Source organism: Eschrichtius robustus, chromosome 12 (assembly GCF_028021215.1).
Source record: "Eschrichtius robustus isolate mEscRob2 chromosome 12, mEscRob2.pri, whole genome shotgun sequence".
Lineage (NCBI taxonomy): Eukaryota > Metazoa > Chordata > Mammalia > Artiodactyla > Eschrichtiidae > Eschrichtius > Eschrichtius robustus.
In genome coordinates, this window is record NC_090835.1 from 53,479,460 (window position 1) to 53,501,226 (window position 21,767).

Consider the following 21,767-nt stretch of genomic DNA (forward strand, 5'->3'; position numbering starts at 1 on the left):
TGACTGCTGATGGGTGGAGGATTCTTTGGGGGATACTGAAAATATTCTAAACCAAGATTATGGTCATGGTTGTACTATTCTGTAAATATACTAGAAATCACTTAATATTAAAAACAGGTGAATTTTATGTATGTAAATTCTATCTCAAAGCTGTTAAAAAATCTGTTAGAAATTTAAAAAAAGAGAAAGAATATAAGTGTATTGATTACTTTTGGAGAAATTGATCTGTATGTGTTCAAGTGATTCCATCCAGGAAGATGGAATTCGGAAAGTCCCTTTAAGTTTCTCAAAACATTTTAGATTTCTTAAAAAAAAAAAAGATTTTTGATTGAGATTTGGTGTCGTCAGATTTTTGGCATGAGTACCATCTGCATTTGCCTTTCGCTCCTTCATTCCCAGGCCCCCAGCCCCTCAGGTGCGTGTAGAAATGGGTTGGATGTGTTTTGGCTCAATTGCTCCAAGCCTTTCTTTCTCTATTTTAGCTGCTGATGCAAAAGAGAAACAGTTCTGGGTGACTCAGCTTCGAGCTTGTGCCAAATACCATATGGAGATGAATTCTAAGGTAAGTCACTGCGGGGTGGGTTGGAGGGGGGCGTTGCATCTGCTGGGATCAGCCTTCAGCTCAGTGATTGGCTTCCTGGGGGAAGCTGTTTTCCATAGTATCTTTAAAGTTCTCCACCATCGAGGAATTCATACTTGTCCTGTGACATTTACATTTAAAGCCAAGAGAAAGGTGGGAGGATTTGCTTGTAGGTAGAGTGAAGGGGCATGCAGACACTTTATTGGAACTGTTTCTGGAAAGACACTTCTATGTCTTTCTGTGTTGTCCATTTAGGCAGCTGGTAACTGGTCTGCAGAGAAGCTTGAGCAGATGGTGTCATTGTGGCGGCGGCAGAGGGGTCAGATTTAATGTTCACGAAGACTCGTTGTTGTCACAGACCCTTAAATAAAACGAGACCCCAGCTCGATGAAGCGCTCTGTAAGGTGCTTCTGCATCTAAGTGTGTCAGAATGTTCTCAGGTAGTTTGGCATCCATGTATGAATTAGCTTCTCCTCAGGATTCAGTCTGAGATCTTGGTACAGATGTGCAGGGGATAGGAGATAGGAGGTAGACATTTTCATGGATTATTTGGAGGATCTCCTATCCTTAAATACAGGAAATAAATAAGTCAGATAGAGAAAGCCAAATACTATTTGTTATTGCTTATATGTAGAATCTAAAAAAATAATACAAATGAATGCATATACAGAATGGAAACAAACTCACAGACATAGAAAACAAGCTTGTGGTTGCCAAAGCGGATGGTGGGGGAGGGATAAATTAGGCGTATGGGGTTAACAGATACAAACTACTATACGTAAAATAGATAAGCAACAAGGATTTGCTGTGTAGCACAGGGAATTACAGTCAATGTCTTGTATTTTAATAATCTATAATGGAATATACTCTGAAAAAAACCCACAACAGAATCACTTCGCTGTACACCTGAAACGAACACAATATTGTAAACCAACTGTACTTCAATTAAAAAATTGTATAGGAAATAATTGACCAATGAATTTATTCAGGGCAATAAATATTTGTTAAAATTAACGAATTAACGTTCAGAGGGCTACCCCTTTTATGTCATTAGTTCAAATTTAGTTACGATATCCATTTGCATTCTTTTTCTGTATTCCATGTATCTGATAGCAAGACCCACACTTCAGACTTCTTAGGCTTCCATTTACTGTAACCTGTCTGCTGTCTTGCTCAGGGAGGACATGGAAATGTCTTGCTAGTTATACCTTCCTGTTCTGCTTCCAAATACAATCTGAAATGATTTCTTCACAATGATTTTGTTTATTTTTTTCTTTCTGGAGACATCTTCTCTCCTTGACTTGCTTACGACAGTTGCACTCACTGTAATGCCCCTCTTGACTTGCTCCAAATGTGGTCTTTAATCAAAGGTAGGGCCCCACTTCTTTTTTTAAAAATTTATTTTATTGAAGTCTAGTTGATTTACAGTGTTGTGGTAATTTGTCCTGTACAGCAAAGTGACTCAGTTATACATATGTATACATTCTTTTTCATATTCTTTTCCATGATGGTTTATCCCAGGATATTGGACATAGTTCCCTGTGCTCTGCAGTAGGACCTTGTTGTTTATCCATTCTGTGTATATCAGTTTGCATCTGCTAATCCCAAACTCCCAGTCCATCCCTCCTCCCCCACCCCCTCCCCCTTGGCAACCACAAGTCTGTTCTCTGTGTCTCTGAGTCTGTTTCTGTTTTATAGATAAGTTCATTTATGTCGTATTTTAGATTCCACATATAAGTGATATCATATGGTATTTGTCTTTCTTTTTCAGGTTTACTTCATTTAGTATGATCATCTCTAGGTCCATCCATGTTGCTGCACATGGCATTGTTTCATTCTTTTTTTATGGCTGAGTAGTATTCCATTGTATATATGTACCACATCTTCTTTATCCATTCATCTGTTGATGGACACTTAGATTGTTTCCATGTCTTGGCTATTGTGAAAAGTGCTGCTATGAACATAGGGGTGCACGTGTCTTTTTGAATTATAGTTTTGTCTGGATACATGGGTAGGGCCTCACTTCTAAAGCTTTTTTCCCTCTGGCCTGCTTTATTTTCCAGGAATTATAGTAGGAGTTCTGGACATTACATCAGTATTTTATAAACACCTAGGCAGGGCAGTATAAAATTGTTTTCTTTTTATATGTATTGTTTTACTTTTTATAAAATAGAACAGAAGGGGATCAAATAAAAAGGACATATCTTCACCTATTGCCATAGGTGCTCATTGGAGATGACTGCTCTTTGGTACATCAGCCTAGTAAATTTAGGCATGTGTTAGTGTGTATGTGTATGTATCTGTAGCTCTACATTTGTCTTTTACACAAATGGATCGTATCACGCACACTGTTCTATCTTTTGGTTTTTTTACACTTATTAATGTATCTTGGAGATTTTTCCCTGTTTGACATCTGGATCTACTACACTCCTGTTAGGATGGCCAGATACTGTTCTAAGGGGTGGATGTCAGTGCTTTATTTGAGTCCTTCACTGACAGACACTGACCATTTGATTGTGGTTGTTATACATGATGCTATAATAAACATCTTCGGACACACATCTTCTGGTACCTCTAGGTGTGTATATATATGAATCTATACCAGCGGAAGTACTGGGTTATAGAATAGAACATGGAAGGTGGATTCGCTTGTGGGGTTGACTTGTATACTAAGTTCACTAAGTCTCTTCTACTTCTAAGTCTGCTTCTGCTAAGTCTCTTCAGATGCTAATTGGGTGTTAGTACCTTCTCCCCTGCCTTTCAGCCCCTAAAGGATGAACGTGTGACAGGAGGGGATGATTATCGCTGCCTCTGGAGGTTAAGTCTCCAGCTAACCCCATGATGGGGAGAGAGGGGGTGGGGTTCAAACTCTGGGGGGGCACCCAGGGCTCCCTTTCGGCTCAGCTGCCTCTTTTCTGACTGGCGCCCCCATCCCCACCACAAACATACTCCTGTTGCAAGTTCACTGCTGACAGCTTGTGAAGGCATTTTTTTTCCTGTAATGGAAGTAGCATTGTTTTTAAAAAATTGTGAATATTACCTGTACACAATGCAAAACATTCAGAAGATAGGACAGTGTAAAGAAGGAAAAAAATCACCCCAAATCCCAGCCCCAGACCTAATCTCTGATGATACTATTTGAGTGTGCATCCTTATCTGTGTAGAGAAATAGCAACAGAAAGAGGTCACGTGACCCCATGTGGGGTCCATCCTTCCAGTTTTTTCCATACAAGCATGGGGGTGTGTGGACTATTTCTGGGAATCAGAAGGCTTGTCTGTTGTGGGGAGGTATGGGTGGGGAATTCTATCAGGCTGTATGTTATGCCTTGTGTGAAGAATAAGGAGATGTGTAGCTGCTGTTTAATTGGTTCTCCCAGGAAACTCGGTTTCTGATGACTAATGACTACAGCTTTCCTGACTGTCTGCTGCCCTGGGGTGTGAGCCAGAGGGCTTTGCAGAGGTGCTTAGCTGTCTTGGCTGCACGACATCACAGCAGGGAAGCACCTGCCACCGGGACTAACCCAGTGGCATCTGTGGAATCTGGAACCACGTGGTTGTGAGGGACTTCCGATGTCTTCCAGTCCTGACCCCACCGCATCCCACCATCCTCACAGAAGTGCGTACCAGAATATTTATGGTAATAATGAAAAAATGTGGGCTGATTCTCTCAAAACAATCCCTGGTTTTATTCACCTAGAGGGGGCATTGCTGGTACCTCACTGAGTGAATGCTAAGAATTTGGGGAGTCATCGAACAAATGACATCGAATACCTCTCTTTTATGACTAAACAAATTTGAGGCCCCTCAGAACAGTTTGGAATAACTCAGAAGTAATGGAATGATTAAATAGTGGGAAGGGATCCCAAACTCCCTCTGTTCAATGTGTCCAAAAACAGTAGCTATAAGGAATAGGACAAGAGGTAGGTCCTAAAACTGTGTGGTCCAGTATGGAGGCCTTGGGGCACGTGAGGCTGTCCAAACTGACATTATTTGAAATTAAATTTGAAATTCAGTTTCTCGGTCATGCTTAGCCACATTTCAGACGCTCAGGGGCTATGCTTGGCTGATGCCTGCCATACTGGACAGCACAGGGTTAGAACATCTTCCATCATCACAGAAGGTTCTGTTGGCAAGTGCTGATAAAGCTTCCATTACGGCTTCATGGTTTCTAAGGAGGGACTTGCCGGTGTCCGGTTTAATCTCCTCTTGCGCCACGGACAGTGTTTTGCTTTCTTTAAATCTGGAAAGGTTGACTGGTGCTTCCCACCCCTCTGTCCTTGCTTCTGGGCTTCCCCTGCATCCTTCCGGTGAGGAGTTCTGGTCTGTGCCACAGCCTTGGCGTTGAATATCCTGCTCACTCTCACTTCTCCCATGGCCTCATCTGTGCAACAGGGACCCTGACCTTACTTGTCTGACGTTAGGAACTGGTGTTCTCATGTGGTCAGATTCCACTACATGCTTACTGCACTGCAGCTGTTTGCCAAGAAAACGAGTTTGAGGTGTTTTTTTTAAACTTTTATTTGCATTTTTTTTTTTTTTTTTTTTTGCAGAATTTACTCTCAGGCCATAAGTTTTTGTTTCTTCAGAGTCTTCTGGGGTATCTTTTTCTTCTGTGCAACCTCCTTTCCTGGTTTAGGGACAATCTGCTCTTTTTCAGTGAAGATCATCTCAGTGTGGCCGGGAGAGCTCATGCACAGGTTGATCGGACCATGGGCTCTGCTAAGTCCTGAGCCGCATTTTTGGGAGCTGTATTCACCTGAACGTGCTCACTGATCAGGGAATCTACATCTAGGCCCTAAAGTTCAGCATCACTCTCTGCATTTTTGAGCACGTGCAGTAAAAATTCAGCACTCTTTTGGGGCCATCGACTGTGCGTCCAGCCCCACTGTTAGGGTTTGGCCTGAGCGCACCTACTAACTTCACCACTGGAATGATGGAATGGCACCCATCGCTTCTGTAAAGGGACATCCTGCAGATAACTCGGTAGCTTTTTGGATGTGCATACCTTTTATGGCCTGGGCAGTTTCACGAGCATTCTTAGAATGAACACGAAGATTTGAACCTCTTGTTTTGCATGATTTTGTGAGGTTTTCTGGGTCAAGTGAGGAGCAAACCATTTTCAGAGGTCACCTCAAGGCTGCTTACTGGAAAAGCTAGTTCGAGCTTCTGTGAGGCGCAGAGGAGCGAGGGCAGGCTGCCGTGGCGCTGCTCCCTGGCTCACACAGCCTTTGCTAGCACCCGCTTCCTAAGACAAAGTCCAGAGCTTTACCTTGGCGATGGCTGCCCCTTACATGCCAGGTCCGGTTTCTCCACCTTCACTCTCGGGCACCCAGTGTTCCAGACACACGGCTCCCCAGGCACACTGTGTACTCTTCCTGCGTTTGTGCTGTTTGCTGGGCTAGGAGTGCCTTTCCCTCTCCGTCCTTCCTGGGGTGAATACCCATGTGGTCTTCAAGGCTCCTAGAGTTCTGTGATGCCTTCCTGACCTGCCTGCTCAGAGTGGATCTGTTCTCTCCTGTGCTCCCGTTTATACCAGGACACACCTGTATGACAGCACTTTTCATGGTTTGTGTGTGTGTGCGCACACGTGTCAGCCCTCAAGGCTGTGTCCTTCCACCCAGGACTGTGGGGAAATCATAGCTGTCTCCTCCATACCTGCCACTGTCATGACAAGTCGCGATGGATATAAAGCATTTGAAGCAATAAATGTCAGCCCTGCTTCCTCTTCCTCACTCCTTCCTGTGTGTGTTAGTAACAGTAGTATTAGTAGTGGTAGTGGTGCTGGATTTGGGTTCCCTAAACGATACCCAAGTTATCATATTTTAATTTTCATTGAATACTATTGTATTTTATATTAGATCAAGTACTTGAGGATTCTTTCTATGTAGAGAGAGCTCTGAGCTTCCTGCAGCCAGAAGTCAGTCAGGAGTAATTTCAAACAAAATGTATCCTGACTTTTTTTTTTTTTTAATTGAAGAAAATAGCAATCAAAAGGAACACATTTTGGGGAAAGGAAATAATAATAAATGGCCTCTATCAACACATTTCTACGTGGCAGATACTAAGAGAGGTGCTTTTCTTGGATGATCTTAGGTGTGTCTCACAACAGCCCTACGAGGCAGGTACAACTATGACTGCGTTTTTTGTTTGTTTGTTTTTTTAACATCTTTATTGGAGTATAATTGATGACTGCGTTTTATAGGTGAGGATGGAAATGATAAGTAATATGCCTGCCCATGCCCGCATAGCTAGCAAGGGCTGCCATCTCTTTAAAAAGATTTGAGATATAATTCACATACCATAGAATTTACCCTTTAAAAGTGTACAATTCAGTGGTTTTTAGTGTATTCACAAGGTTGTGCACCTGTCAGTGCTGTCTCGTCCCAGAATCTTCGATCACCCTCTAAAGAAACCCCTCCTGTGCCCATCAGCAGTCCCTGCTCATCTCTCACCCACCTCCTCTCCCAACCCCTGCCAACCCCAAACCACTGTCTCTGAGAAGTTGCCTATTCTGGACATTTCATGTAAATGGAATCATTAAGTATGTGGTCTTTTGTGTCTGGCTGATTTCACTTAGCATAATGTTTCCAAGCTTCCTCCATGTTGTAGCATGAATCAGTACCTCATTCCTTTTTATGGCTGGATAATCCCATTGTATGGATATGCCACTTTTTTTTTTTTTTTTTTTGCCTTGGCTGTGCGGCATCTTAGTTCCCCGACCAGGAATCGAACCCTTGCCTCCTGCGGTGGAAGCACAGAGTCCTAACCACTGGACTGCCAGGGAGGTCCCCATGATATGCCACATTTTTTTAATCCATTCATCAGTTGATGGATATTCGGCTTACTTTCACTTTTTTGTTATTGTGAATGATGCTGCTATGAACATTTGTGCACAAGTTTTTGTGTGAATGTATTTTCTCATTTCTTTCGGGTATATACCTAGGAGTGGAATTGCTGGGTCACGTGGTAACTCTGTTTAACTTTTGGAGGAGCTGCTCTTTTCCAAAGCAGCTGCGCCATTTTACATGCTCAGTGAATGAGGGTTCCAGTTTTCCTACATCTTTGTCAACACTTGATCTTGTCAGTTTTTGATTATAACCATCCTAGTGGGTATGAAGTTGTATCTCATTGTGGTTTCGACTTGCATTTCCCTAGTGACTAATGATTTGGGGCATCTCTTCATGTTCTTATTGGCCATTCATGTGTCTTCTTTGGAAAAATGTCTACTTCAATCCTTTGTCATTATTTATTTATTTATTTTTAATTGTTGAATTGTGAGAGTTCTTGATATATTCTGGGTACTAGACACTTATCAGATACATGGTTTACAGATATTTTCTCCCATTCTGTGGCTTGTCTCTTCACTTTTCTCATGTTTTTTGACATAAGCAAAAATTGTGAGGACAAATGGGACATCTGGTATAATGGAGTGGGGATTGGAGTCCAAGGACCTGGTTTCTGGCTGTGCCTGGACCACTCACAGCAACTAACTAGTCTTGTTGTCTAGAGTAACTTAATCTCTCTTAACCTCTGTAAATGGGGCAAAATAATTGGCATCAACCATACAGGATGGTTTTTAGGGTGAAATGACATTAAGTACTTCACAAACATCAGTTCTTTTTATAGCATGAACTCTTCTAGCTCTGCGAGAACATCTGTATTGATAGGTAACTTGGTTGTAGAGCTGGGTTCCACCTGAAGATGGATCACTCAGGACTAGAGGCTAAGAACCGCCTCCAAAACCTAACTGTAATGACTCTTTCCCCGACAAGGTTGGCTAGACTGCCCAAAGGATTATATTCCCCATGCATCAGAAAGTTCCGAGAATAATCCCGACTGAACCAGTTTGGCGGTTTTCATATTGTGTGGTCTTGTGGCCAGTAGTTCCAGTCTCACTTTCTGAGGCTGTGGGGTGGCCCGGCCACCTGGTTCACAACCCGTCCTCTAGTGCCACTTGGGACGAGTTACCGTCTGAGCCTTAGTGCCCCATCTGTGAAAGGGGGATGACAGTTATCGATGCGAAGATCGAACTGTGGGTTGTGGTGAGGTTTCAGTGAGTTAACGTCTGTCATACTCTTACTGTAGAGCCAGATGCTGAGTTAGTTTCCATAAGGGGTGCTGGGCTGGCAGGAGGACCCTGCCAAGTTGGGCCTCATGAGGTCATCTCCCTGGGAAAAGGCCAGGACCAGACTGCCCAAGACTGTATGCACGGCTTGCGACACGGGGTATTTCTGATAAACAAGTCTCTAAGATAATCAGAAGAGAAATTTTTTTTTTCTGGGTGCACCACACAGCTTGCGGGATCTTAGTTCCCTGACCAGAGATTGAACCCGGGTCCACGGCAGTGAAAGCGCCGAGTCCTATCTACTGGATTGCCAGGGAGTTCCCAGAAGAGAAATTTTTTACCTGTTTAAATAGCCAACATTAAAATAGATGGAAAGTTTAAGGGGAAAAAAGGGTGGAGAAGGTGTACCATTGTGGAACCAAACAACAAACAGAGCAAATAGAGATACACAACACACACAGTCTTTGGAAGGAAACATAAGGGCCTTGTAACAGTGGTTGCCCCTGGGAGGGAAGGGGGAAACTGGGGATTTAGAGTTGAAAGAAAGTAGGGGTTTAGGTGTACCCTTTGATACTTTTTGAAATTTTCATGTTGTGCATTGACATATACACATATAGTAGTTACTCAAATGGTTAACATTTAACTTTGTAAAATTTTTCCTTTTTAAAAAGCATCGCTGAGGCTGTTTGGCAAAGTGCTGTGCTCTCTCAGGCTGCTGTCAAGTTGGCCCTTTATCTGCAGACAGAAGCTCTTCCTCAGTCACTGATTAGCCTGCTTCTCTTTATATTCTCTCCTTGAAGGTCTTAAAACCAAATGTCCTTAAAGATATTCAATAATTCCAGATTCCTGCCAATTCAGATGAGGCTTCTAGTCTTGTTTCTCAGAATTGATTTTACTTGATACGGTTTGGGGTGTTTAAAGTTTAATGCTCTTTGGGGGAAGTGCTCCTTCCCCCGCCCCCACCCCGATTTGAATCGAACAGTGATGAAGTGTGAACGTGGCTCCCTCTTCTTCGGCTGAAGCCTTCGGTGCTGGGGCGATTGACTGAGGAGCAGGGAGCCTGCATCTGGGTGTGGGGTTCTGTGAGCAGAGCTTCTCCACTGGAGGTTGAAGGGGGTTTGTGCTGCCTACCTGAGAACATTTTTAGAAATTGCCTGTGTCTCAAAAAAATTCAGCTCATCCTTCTTACTGTACAATATACTAGCCTGATTTAATATTTTAAATGTGTTTTATTTCTTTACCCAAATTGTTGGCTAAAAACCAAGATATTTGGGACTTCCCTGGTGGCGCAGTGGTTGAGAATCTGCCAGTCAGTGCAGCGGACGCGGGTTCGAGCCTTGGTCCGGGAACATCCCACATGCCGCGGAGCAACTAAGCCCATGCACTACAGCTATGCAGCCTGAGCTCTAGAGCCTGCGAGCCACAACTACTGAGCCTGTGTGCCACAACTACTTAAGCCCACGCGCCTAGAGCCCATGCTCCACAATAAGAGAAGCCACCGCAGTGAGAAGCCCGTGCACTGCAACAAAGAGTAGCCCCTGCTTGCCGCAACTAGAGAAAGCCCGCGCAGCAACGAAGACCCAACGCAGCCAAAAATAAATAAATAAATTAATTAATTAAAAAAAAAAAAAAAGCAAGATGTTCATCTCCCACTGAGACCCTCAGGTAAAAAGTGCCCCAGGTTGAGAAGCAGAGCATCACAGGGTCCTGTCTGTGTTCCTAAGTGGCAAGTCTTTGCGGGAATCTCATGCGATGGGTTTGAGCTTCCTAAACACTCCCAGTAAGTAAAGCTGGACAAGCCTATCGGAGGATTTACTCTTCTTGGCTCCATCTTCCTGTTTTCTGTTGTTGGGCAATTTTACTTTCATGTTATATTGAGTGCATTGCCATTTTTCTTGTAGAATTTTTCACAGATAATTACCTTTTGGGTACTTAAAACTAAGTGTAAAACATCACCCTCTGAAACACACCATCAAATTAAGTAAATAAAACACAATTTAAAAACAGTCTTTATTAAAACGATAGTTTGGGGAGTTTTTATTGCCTTAATAAAGGGCAACAATTTTGCATACATTCTCGAGCATAGTTTTAAAATTAGGCTGCCTGCCTTGCCCAAAAGGGAAGTATTAGTGCTACCAAGGAGGATGATCTTAGGCCAAGGGGACCTTCAGATTTTTAAAATTTTTAAGGAAAAAGTAAGGGTACAGTTTTGATTCAGTTGAACTCATTTATTCCACCTTTTATCTGTGTATATATATAGGGCTTTGTTCTAGAATAAGTAGTTGAGTTGCTGTTTCTGTCTAGAAGTTCGGTGGATGGTTTTATATTGTGAGGCCTCTTTGAGAAGTTTTGATTGGAGGCAGGATAAACAAGTCGTGGTCTGAGGACATTTCCTACACTTCATCGTAGGCAAGTATGAATGAACACACTAAGGACAGGAGAATCCAGGCATACAGTTGGGATCAGCTGTTCACGGTCTGGTCACGGTTTTGCTGACATTGGGAGAGCAGTTTAGAAGGAGGCCAACTTGGGAAGAGTATTCAACAAACCCTGAGTGCTTGGGTGCCATGACATTCTGGCTCTGGGGACATGGTGATTCCATGGAGAGTGGCTACATGGAGCTTACACTTTTTCGGGGAAGACAGTCAACAGATGGGTACTGTCAGGTAGCCATAAGTTCTAGAAGAAATAACAAGGTCAGAGACTAGAAAACAATTGAAGATTTTAAGGTATTCCTACTCAAAAATATATCCCATGTATGCTGCATTCTTTAAAAATGTCAATATCTTGAAAGATCAAGAAGGCTGTGGAAATATTCCAGATTAAATGAGCCTAGAGACATGACAACTCAATACAATACCTGACCTTAAACTGGATTTGAGTCTGTATTGACAAAATTAGATAATGGATCGTGGGTTAGATAAAGGTAGCTGATAAATGTTTTCTGGTTATGTAAGGAAATATCCTTGTTTTTAGGAAAGACACCCTGAAGTAGTTAATATTTAAGGGCAAAAGGCCATGATGCATGTAACCCTCACTCAAATGGTTTAGGAAAAATTTTTAATATGTCTTATAATTACACTTGTGTGTGTGTGCACATGCGTGCACCCGTTTACTGGGGAGAGAAAAGAGAGGGAACAAATGATAAACGGGATGAAATGGTAATTGGTGAAACTGACTAAAGGGTACACAGGAGTTTTCCTTTTGGTGTGTGCAACTTTAAGTTTGAAATTATTTCCCTGTAAAAAATTTTAAAAAATCAGGTATAGTCTAACAAGTTTGAAAACAAGATCCTATTCTTAAAAAAAAACATATATTCCTTGGGAGAAATTTTCTATAAATCATTTATATATTAGTATGACTTTTTCATTCTTTTTTTTTTGGCTGCGCTGTACGGCATGTGGGACCTTCTTTCCCCAACCAGGGATCTAACCCACGCCCCCTGCAGTAGAAGCACAGAGTCTTAAACATTAGACCGCCAGGGAAGTCCCATTTTTCATTCCTTTTTTTTTTAATTTTTAATATTAGTATGACTTTTAAAGAAAGTAATTTTTCACTTGCTATTATCTAGCTGAGACTAGCCACCAAGGTGCTCGATGGTTTTCTGAGAATTAAAGATAATTTGGGGAAAGGAGGCATGATAGGGTCATTGCAGTCAGGCTAATACGGAGAACTGGTTAGAATACTGGGCTTTGAAGAGCAGGGAGGATGATGAGTTATGGGTGACGGAGACTTAGAAAAGGGGGGGGGGACAAGCCAGTGATAAACTACCCCCGACTGAAGGTGGGCAACCTCTGTAGCCCCTTCTTTGTGTAACTTCGGCATTTATCTTTAAAAAAAAAATTTTTTTTTAATTGAGATATAATTTAGATACCATGAAAGAAGGTTGTGGATGACCAATAATAATGATATTTTATTTTATTTTTTCTAACTTTTTATTTTATATTGGAGTATAGTTGATTAGCAATGTAGTGTTAGTTTCAGGTGTATAGCAAAGTGATTCAGTTATACGTATACATGCATCTATTCTTTTTCAGATTCTTTTCCCATTTAGGTTATTACAGATTATTGAGCAGAGTTCCCTGTGCTATACAGTAGGTCCTTGTTGTTTATCCATTTTATTTTTATTATTATTATTTTTTATATAAATTTATTTTATTTATTTATTTTTGGCTGCATTGGGTCTTCGTTGCTGCACGCCGGCTTTCTCTAGTTGCAGTGAGCGGGGGCTACTCTTCATTGCAGTGCATGGGCTTCTCATTGCGGCGGCTTCTCTTGTTGTGGAGCACGGGCTCTAGGCACACGGGCTTCAGTAGTTGTGGCACGCGGGCTCAGTAGTTGTGGCTCGCGGGCTCTAGAGCGCAGGCTCAGTAGTTGTGGCACACGGGCTTAGTTGCTCCGCGGCATGTGGGATCTTCCCAGACCAGGGCTCGAACCCATGTCCCCTGCATCGGCAGGTGGATTCTTAACCACTGTGCCACCAGGGAAGCCCTCCATTTTAAATATAGTAGCATGTACATGTCAATCCCAAACTCCCTAACTATCCTTCCCCACCACCCTTCCCCCCAAGTAACCATAAATTCGTTCTCTAAGTCTGTGAGTCTATTTCAATAACAATGTTTTATATCACTATATTGTAATATATAAAATTATTATGCCAGTAGCTATCACAACTGATCAAAATGCTAGGCATGGTGGTAAGTACTTTAATAGACATTATTTCATTTATTCCTTAAAAGATGCTTACAAGGTCGTTTTAGTTTCCTAAAAGAGAACGAGGATGACAAAACCCTGAGAGATTATAAATAACTCCCTTGGGTCACATATCTGGTAAAGGGCTGGATTTTGAACCCAGGTCTCTGATACCCTGAAGCCAGTGGACGAGGCTGCCTCGCCATGTCCGGGACTCCTGCTGCAGGAATTGGGCTGGCAGGGTGAGCAGAGATGTTTTACTTGTGTCTGGTACCTAGGAACAGAACACGGGGTACTTCTTGAAATGTGGAAGAAGAAAATTGATACTTCTCAGCCCAGGAAGGGCAGAAAGATTTTGTAAGTAATAGATCTTTAATGTATTAATGTAGGGAAATGAAAATACTTGGAAAGTTAATTGAGTGGTTTTGGGTTAGTATTCAGTGGAGTCAGTTCTGGGCTGGACCCCTCCATTTACCCACCCACCCATTGGACTTGCATCCTCAAGGTGACTGTCTAACACTGACCTGTAGTTTTTTGGTTCTGCCAGGCACCTACACCCCCAACCTCTCTTGCCCGTGCTGCAGGTTTGATGATCCTATTTCTCTACCACAAACTTTACCCTCATCATCTTCTACTCTTAGCTGCTTTTTTTTTTTCTGGCCACGCTGTGTGGCATGCGGGATCTTAGTTCCCCGACCAGGGATTGAACCTGTGCCCCCTGCAGTGGAAGCATGGAGTCTTAACCACTAGACCACCAGGGAAGTCCCATACTCTTAGCTGCTTTTAAAGCCCCCCCGCCAGACTCCTTGACACCCATCTGGAGAGGTTCTCAAGAAGCCCACTGGAGTTAGGACACAGGGACATTTTCAGTGAACCCTGAGTTCCATTAGTAGGTTGGCATCCGCCTTCAGGATCTCTCATCCCTCTGAACCCTCCTTGGCCAGGTCGGCAGCTGGAAAAGTTTGCCGATGCTGATACCTGTATTTAAGGTATTTCTTTTTCGTTCATCTACTTGGCAGCTTCTCTTTATGGCATCTTCTTTTTATCCCCCTTCAGCCCTGCTACTTGGCAGGCCTGCATACCTCTTTGGATTCCAAAGCTCTTTCCTTTGGGCACTCGACAGCAGGCATTTATTAACCACCTACTGTGTGCATTAGACTCTCCCTGGTGCTCTCTCCTTTAACAGCTTTTAGCATAGAAGCTCGAAGTTCCTAGATCCTCATCATGTATTGAGGTAAAAAGCAAGAATGACAACAGGAAACTGTTTTTGTCCCATGGAAATAGTTTGTTCAGATGCCACAAGAACATGTTCTTCCCTCATAATAACAGCGATAAGTGGTGCCCTGTAGTTGCTAAGTTCCCTCCGTGCAAATCATGTGGTACCAGGGTTTCTCAGCCTCAGCACTGTCGCCACCTTTGGCTGCATCGTTCTTCGCTGTGAGGGGTGTCCTGCGCGTCGTAGGACACCCAGCAGCATCCCAGGCCTCCACCCACTAGAGGCTGGAAGCACCCTCACCACCAGCTGTAACTCCCAAAAAACTCTCCGGACTCTGCAAATGCTTCTTGGTGGGAGGAGGGGGGTTTGGGGGGTCATCACCCCGAGTTGAGAACTATTGCCTCGTATAATTCTCACAACAGTTCTGTGAGGTAGGTGTCATCTCCATTTCACAGATGAGGAAACTGAGGCTCAGGAAGGCCCAGTGGCCCCAGGGCTAGGACATGACAGAGGTGAGACCGGAAGCCATCCCCACACCTTTGCTTCTTCATCTGAGCCTCTTTGGGACCTGGGGCTGCTGTGCCCTTGAGCCTTTGCTTTCGGGAGAGGCCTTGCTCTCTTGCCAGGTGTGAGGTAGCTCATCCGTCACGTCTTGAGATTCCTGGGCTGCTCCCCCCGCCCCCTACCCCGCGCGGGATGCAACGAGGAACTGAGAGAGATTTTAGCAGCGGAGCAAGGATGCACTTGCTCTCCTGCTCCACCGAGCCGGTCCCCAGGCCCAGCCGTAGAATGAAGGGGACCCCACACTTTGCAGCCTTGGACCCCCTTAGCCAGGATTCTGCACAAATCTGAGAAGAGGCCTGGCACCTGGCACGTGTTTCTGAAGTTTAATTTCCCCCACGCACTGCGCTGCACTGATGGGCAGAGAAAAGACAGAATGTTTGCTGGAGGCTGAAGATTGATGGCCTGTGCGTGAGCCGTGCTGGGCACTGGCTGGGGGCTCCGGGCCTCCTGATGGGCTGCGGGCACTTGGCCGCCGTGAGGACCCCCGGTGGCCCGTCCTCTTGCCTCATCCCACTGTGGGCTGAGGCAGAGGGAGGCCCTCGCCTGCCCCCTCACCCCTGGTCATCAAAGGTAAACGGGGCCCCAGGAACTGAGGAGGGGGGTGAGGGACGCATTTACTCATCAGCTCCCCTCCATGTCTCTCTTGGGACAGTGTGGTCTAGGCTCCCAGGGCACAGGAGTTTCTGCACACTTTGAAGCCATGAATATTCTTTCCCCCAGTGGATGCACAGTCCAGAACAGCCAAACTTGAGGAGGTGTCTCTTTATTTTTATTTATTTATTTTTATCTTTCTTGGTTGCGGCATGCGGGCTCTCCTGAAGACCTGCCACAGCTTCAGCTACCGACCTCAGATGGCTGCTTTGATCTGCTGGCTTTTGAAGCCCATGGGAGTCATCATGTTGTTAGTCTCCCCTCATCTCACGTGTCGGGATGATGTGCAGACACAGCCCGTGAGCGGGGGGCAGCTCAGCTCTGAGAGTCAGGAGACGGGGTGGTGGGGTCAGTGTTCTGGTGGTGCTACCGTGGGCCTTGACCTTGAGCTGTTTGCTTTCTTTTGTACCTCGGTTTCTTATTCTGTAACATAGGTGGAGCCCTTCCCCTCTTGTGTTTTGCAGAGATTTTGCATGATAAGTAAATGACAACTGTCAGGCTTAATGAAAGTCGTTATTCATATCATAATTATGATGATGATGAGTAGTATAATTGCCAGCTTTCTGTGCTCAAGGTGCCGTGAGGGTGACCTGGGGGGAGGTCTCCTGTGGACCTCCGTGTGTTTCTGTGGGAGAAGAAGGAAGCACATTTCTCTCTCTCTCACACTTACTTTAATTTGGGAATGGACAGAAAGTAGATTTGCTTTTTTATGTGTTGGAAGTTCTCTGCTGCCCCCTTGCTCTCTGCCCTTCTGTTCCGTTCTGATCCTGCGAAGTCAACATTTTAGGCACTTTTTTCAACAAGGAGGGGAAATGAGGCCGTCTTTTATAAATTGTTTTGAATTTTACAAAGTTGCTTTTGTATTGTTTTGTTTGTATTTGTCACATGATAGTCTTGGAAATCTTTCCATGCCACTGGGTGAATCTGTCTTTAAAAAAACCCAGCTGCATGGCATGTAATGAATGCATTTGTCATAATTCTGTTAATAATCTCCTGGTGAGCATTTTTTGAGTACATAATAGACCCTTGGATGTAGAGAAAGGCCTGGTTTATCTGTGGTATGAAGTGGTAAGGCCAGTGAGACCTAGAATAAGGTAGTCTCCTAGTCTTGGCTCTGTGTGCTTGGAGTTAATTGTTCAGCTTCTCTGGGCCTCGATTTTCCTTTTAAAAAGACAGATTTGGACTAGAAGGTATTCTCAGATCCTATCCAGCTTTCAGTGTTACAAATCCATCCTCAGATCTCATGTACTAGTTGTCTCCTTCTGTGTAACCAATAACAAACATCCTGAAACTTAATGTCTTAAAGTCGCCACCACTTTATTCAGCTTACAGTTAGGCTGGGCCTTTCTTCTTGTCTGAACTGGGCTCTGTGGTTCTCCTTGGGCTTGCTTATGCGTCTGCAGTCACCTGGCAGGTGGGTTGGGCCTGGTATTCCTGGATTGCCTCACTCACATGGCTGGTGGTTGGCTGGCTGTTGGCTGGGCAGTTGGGGTGAAGGTTAAAGAATATATCTCACCCTCTAGCAGGCCACTCCGGGTCCCACGTGGCTGGGCAAGGTTCCCAAAGTAGCAAGAACAGAAGCTGAAAGGCCTCTTGAAGCCTGGGTGTGGAACAGATGCAATGTCACTTCCATTGCATTTATAGGCCAGAGCACATCACAAGGCCAAGCAGATTTGGGGGGCGGGGAGACAGACCCCCACCTCCTGATGGGGGGGAAGTGCCAAGGATTGTGGCCATTTTTACAGTTTAACATGTCCTGCGAACTGAGCCTTTGAATAGCAGTGAAAGACTGTAGAAAGGGAGGAAGAAACAGAGAGAAGCTGAACATGGAGATTTCAAGAACTTCTTCTGGTCAGCAGTAAATACCCTTGATGTAAAACAAACACACAAACAAAAAAAAAGAAGCAAACAAAAACACTTCTTTGGACTGCTACTGTATATATGCTAGATATGTCTCCCAGCACCAGGGTTAAGAAGATAAATTCCACGTGGCTGCTGTTTTGAGACAGTTTAGTGTGGGATTTGATGGCTACTCCAGTAAGCTATAATCCAGAACAAACATTTCTGGTTGAAATACAAACCCAGCGCTGTGCAATCCCAAAGGAGGGGCCCACCTAGTCTATCTGGGGGGTCAGAGGAGATTTTGGGCATCTGATTCTAGCAGGATGAGTTGGCATTTAGTGAGCAGAGAAGGGCCAGAGTGGGCATGGGAGGAGGGTGGCAGATAAAGGAAACAGCCTGAGTGGAGGTTCTGTGCCCTAGAAAGACCAAAGGACTCAGGATCAGGAGGCTATGGGGTCAGTAAGGTCTGAGCTCAGGGGGCAGATATGGTGGATGTCACAGATGTGATACCAAAAATGCTTACCTCATCACTGAGAAAAATGGAGCCAGACAGGCTTGGGAGCTCTTTTAACTTTTTCTGAGATGGTGAAAGTGAACCGGAAGTTCAACATTTCCACCGAATTTGTCCTTGTATGTTCTGGAAGACAAGAAGGTAGCGTATTTGTTTTCCCCTTCCTTTATTTCTGAGGCATTTGTTGAGTCTAGTACATGTCTGTCATATACCAGGTCAATTAAATGAGGGAATACTACTTATCTCTTATTTAGCCCTGGCTGCTTCCTCGATGACTTTGAGGTTGGTGAGAATAGCTGTGAAAGCCCAACGAAGAGAATTCTGCCATCCTGTTCTGTACTCAAAGTGTGTTCTTTCTTTCAAGCAAACATGATTCTGGGGAGACTGCCCGTGACAGTAGCTGTTGGATGCCAACCCAATAGCCATTCCTTGTTTGTTCTTGCCACTGGACCCCTGATTTGCTCCACAGCCAGTGGTCCTGGGCCCAGGGATGAATTGTGCTTGGTCTGAGCCCCTCATGGCCAAGTACTCGCCCACCAGCCCCTCCTGTCGCTGGGGATGGTCATGAGACCCATTCTGACTAGTGGGGCTTGGAGAGGGGGCTGTTGTGGGCAAAAGGGGAATGTTTTGATTCTGGTAAAAGGAGAAAGCTACAGAAGGAGGAAGTCCCTTGGTCTCATTTCCCTGGATACCCACGTGTGTTGACATGGCACCTGGAGTAGTGGCAGCCAGTTTGTCACCATGAGGGATTGTGCTTTGGGCCAAAGCCACTATACAGAGAGTGGCTGAGCAGAGGTGTGGACTCTGGGACCACCCAACTCTGAACTTATTGCTAAGTAGTAAAAAGGGTTATAAAGTTCAGGCCACTATCAGTCGGTTTTGTTACCTACAACCTTTCCTAAATGATAGACTGTCTATATCATGATCAGGGATATGATGAAATAAAGAAGAGAACCAGAGTGTACCTTTTATCCAGCCCCATTTTAATGTGGGAGGAAATATTGCAGACCATTTTGCCATGGTTTTTGATGGACTGGCATCCTTGGCTTTTGGCTAGAAATGCTCCCCAGCTTTTCCTGTGTTAATCCTGAAACCTGGGCAGAGAGGTGACAGCACGGAGTGGGCATGTAGTGGGGGGGCAGGCGTTGCTCCCACTGATTCTGGGACAAAAGCACCATTAAGAGGATGGGCTTTGGCATGGGAACTAGTTGTTCTTTAAAATGTAGGCTTCTTTTTGTTTTAAACACAGTAGGAGATTTGAGAATGGTGGAGCGTGAGTTTTAAAAAAGAACTGAGGAAAAAAGTCTCTGGGTGGAATTGGAACCAGCCTAATGGAACTTGTGATCTTCATGTTTGGAATGAGAGTTGTACCATGTTTTTAACCATGACCTGGTACCTGCCCTATGTCCATATTTGAACAAGGGGTCGGGGGAATGTGAAATTCTTGCAGGAAGAGCAAATAGCAACAGCAGGAGACAAAATGAAGTGTGACCCTGAGAAAGGGCAGGCGGTTCAGCAAGAGGTAGGATGGAGGGTTAAAGACCTGGAGAAAAAAATAAAAGAGAATTATGCCAGAGTCTCTAGAAGCACACCATGCTCAGGGCCTAACAAGCAAACAGCAAACCTTTAGGACAGGTGCCCTGGCATGTAAACCCTGGTTCTGAATAATCTTGTAGGGCGCAAACTTGCCTGTTTGGCTGTGTGTAAGGAAGGCCTTTATGGGATGCCTTGCTCTGGGTTCTGTCGGGCAGGTTCAGTCAATGGGGGGGTGGGGGGGTGTGTGGAAGCAGCGTGGGCGGGGGCAAGGAGGGTGGGCGTGGCTGTCCGTTTCCCTCCGCCTGGGGTGGGCGTGGGCCCCGGCCAGCCCCACCCACCAAGTCCAGCCCCTTCTGGGTGCTGCTTCCACCCCTCTCCTCAGGATCCCTTCAGCCCTAGAGGTAACCTAGAGATTACACGCACCTCCAGGATGCCTCACCCTTCCCTGGTGGTTCTTTCTGCTCTTCCATCCTCTGTTTAACCAGTTTTCCACATAAAATTTCCCCTGAGAGATTTCCAATTTCCTGACCGGACACGGTTTTGTTATCTCAGAATGTGCGCAGTTCCGTGTGGGAGAAGACCAGTTCTGATCGCCCCTTTGGAGGACTTCTTTGGAGGTCAGCACAGACGTGGACTGGGGTGGTGGCCGGGAGTGGGACAGGAATGGACAGCTCTGAACAGGGAAAGCTAGACAGGAATGGTTACCAGAGTGTGAGAAGTAGAGTGGGGAGGATTTAGGACAACTTGTGAGTGGGGTTTGGGCCGGGAGAAGCCAGCCTGTGGGCAGATGATGTAATAAGAAAGCCGGGGGGCTGAGGGGGGAGTACTTCCCTAGCAGTCCAGTGGTTAAGACTTCCCCTTCCAATGCAGGGGATGAGGGTTCGATCCCTGGTTAGGAAGCAAAGATCCCACATGCCTCCTGGCCAGAAAACCAAAACCTAAACAGAAGCAATATTGTAACAAATTCAATAAAAAGACTTTAAAAATGGTCCACATCAAAAAAATCTTGAAAAAAAGGGGGGGGGGCGGAAACGGGGCAGGGAGGGGGTCCTTTGAGTGAAGGCATTTTTAAAAAATTAATCTTTATTGGAGTATAGTTGATTTACAATGTTGTGTTAGTTTCTGCTGTACAGCAAAGCAAATCAGTTATACATACACATATATCCACTCTTTCTTAGATTCTTTTCCCATGTAGGTCATTACAGAGTATTGAGTAGAGTTCCCTGTGCTATACAGTGGGTCCTTGTTGGTTCTCTATTTTATATATAGTAGTGTGTATATGTCAGTCCCAATCTCCCAATTTATCCCTCCCCCACCCCTTTTTCCCCCGTGGTAACCATAAGTTTGTTTTCTACATCTGTGACTGTTTCTGTTTTGTAAATAAGTTCAAGGGAAGGCATTTTATAGATGATTGGAAATCTGTAGTTTGAGGGCTGACAGTGAGCATTTGTAAGTCCTCTGAGAAAAGGCAGCAATTGAAGACACAGTGAGAAAAAGCCCTTTGTAGAGAAAGGTACATGCCTAGGACTGCGGATTGGCCCTCAGGGCTCACCCACAGCTGGGTGGCCTAGGATAACTAGAAGACTTTGGTGAGAAAGACGATATGTGCCGCAGATGCAGGAGGGGCCTGGGGAGGGTTCATCATCCCGGAGGCTCTGAAAGGTGGGAGTGCTCAGTGGCATCAGAAGCTGCAGGAAGAAGGGTGATTGGGAAAAAGCATTAAGATTTGCCCCGAGGAAGGTGAGAGGGCAGGATGTTTATATTTAGCCACCAGCATTAGAGGAATTGTTTCAAGTAGGATTTTAAAAACAGCCATTTCTTCACTGTATCATTGTTCAGTGGCCTCAGATTTGCCCTCTGCAAGGTGCACATCTCATCTTCCCAAGGCCTTGACCTCAGGTGTGCAGGATCCTTCTCGAAGTCAATAAGTGATGCTCGGATGAGCCATGCAAACTGTAAATGGGGCGACACTGGGACTGAGAGAGCCTGCCTGCGGCACTGACAGAGGTTTGCCCACACCTCCCTCTTTCTGGGGCACCTGGACCAGTAGAGAATTTCACATCTGGACTTGAGGGAGTGATTGTGTGGGCCTGGCAGCATCTCTGGGTGA

General features: G+C 44.8%; 1 protein-coding gene across 3 annotated transcripts in view; it reads left to right on the forward strand.

Moving 5' to 3' along the window:
- OSBPL10 (oxysterol binding protein like 10) overlaps window positions 1-21,767 on the forward strand; it is a 375,172-nt gene that overhangs the window by 181,125 nt on the left and 172,280 nt on the right. For all 3 annotated transcript variants that reach the window (XM_068558344.1, XM_068558342.1, XM_068558343.1), the window contains exon 3: window positions 483-562. In XM_068558344.1, coding sequence (XP_068414445.1) covers window positions 483-562 — 80 coding nt within the window. The remainder of the gene's footprint in view (window positions 1-482; window positions 563-21,767) is intronic.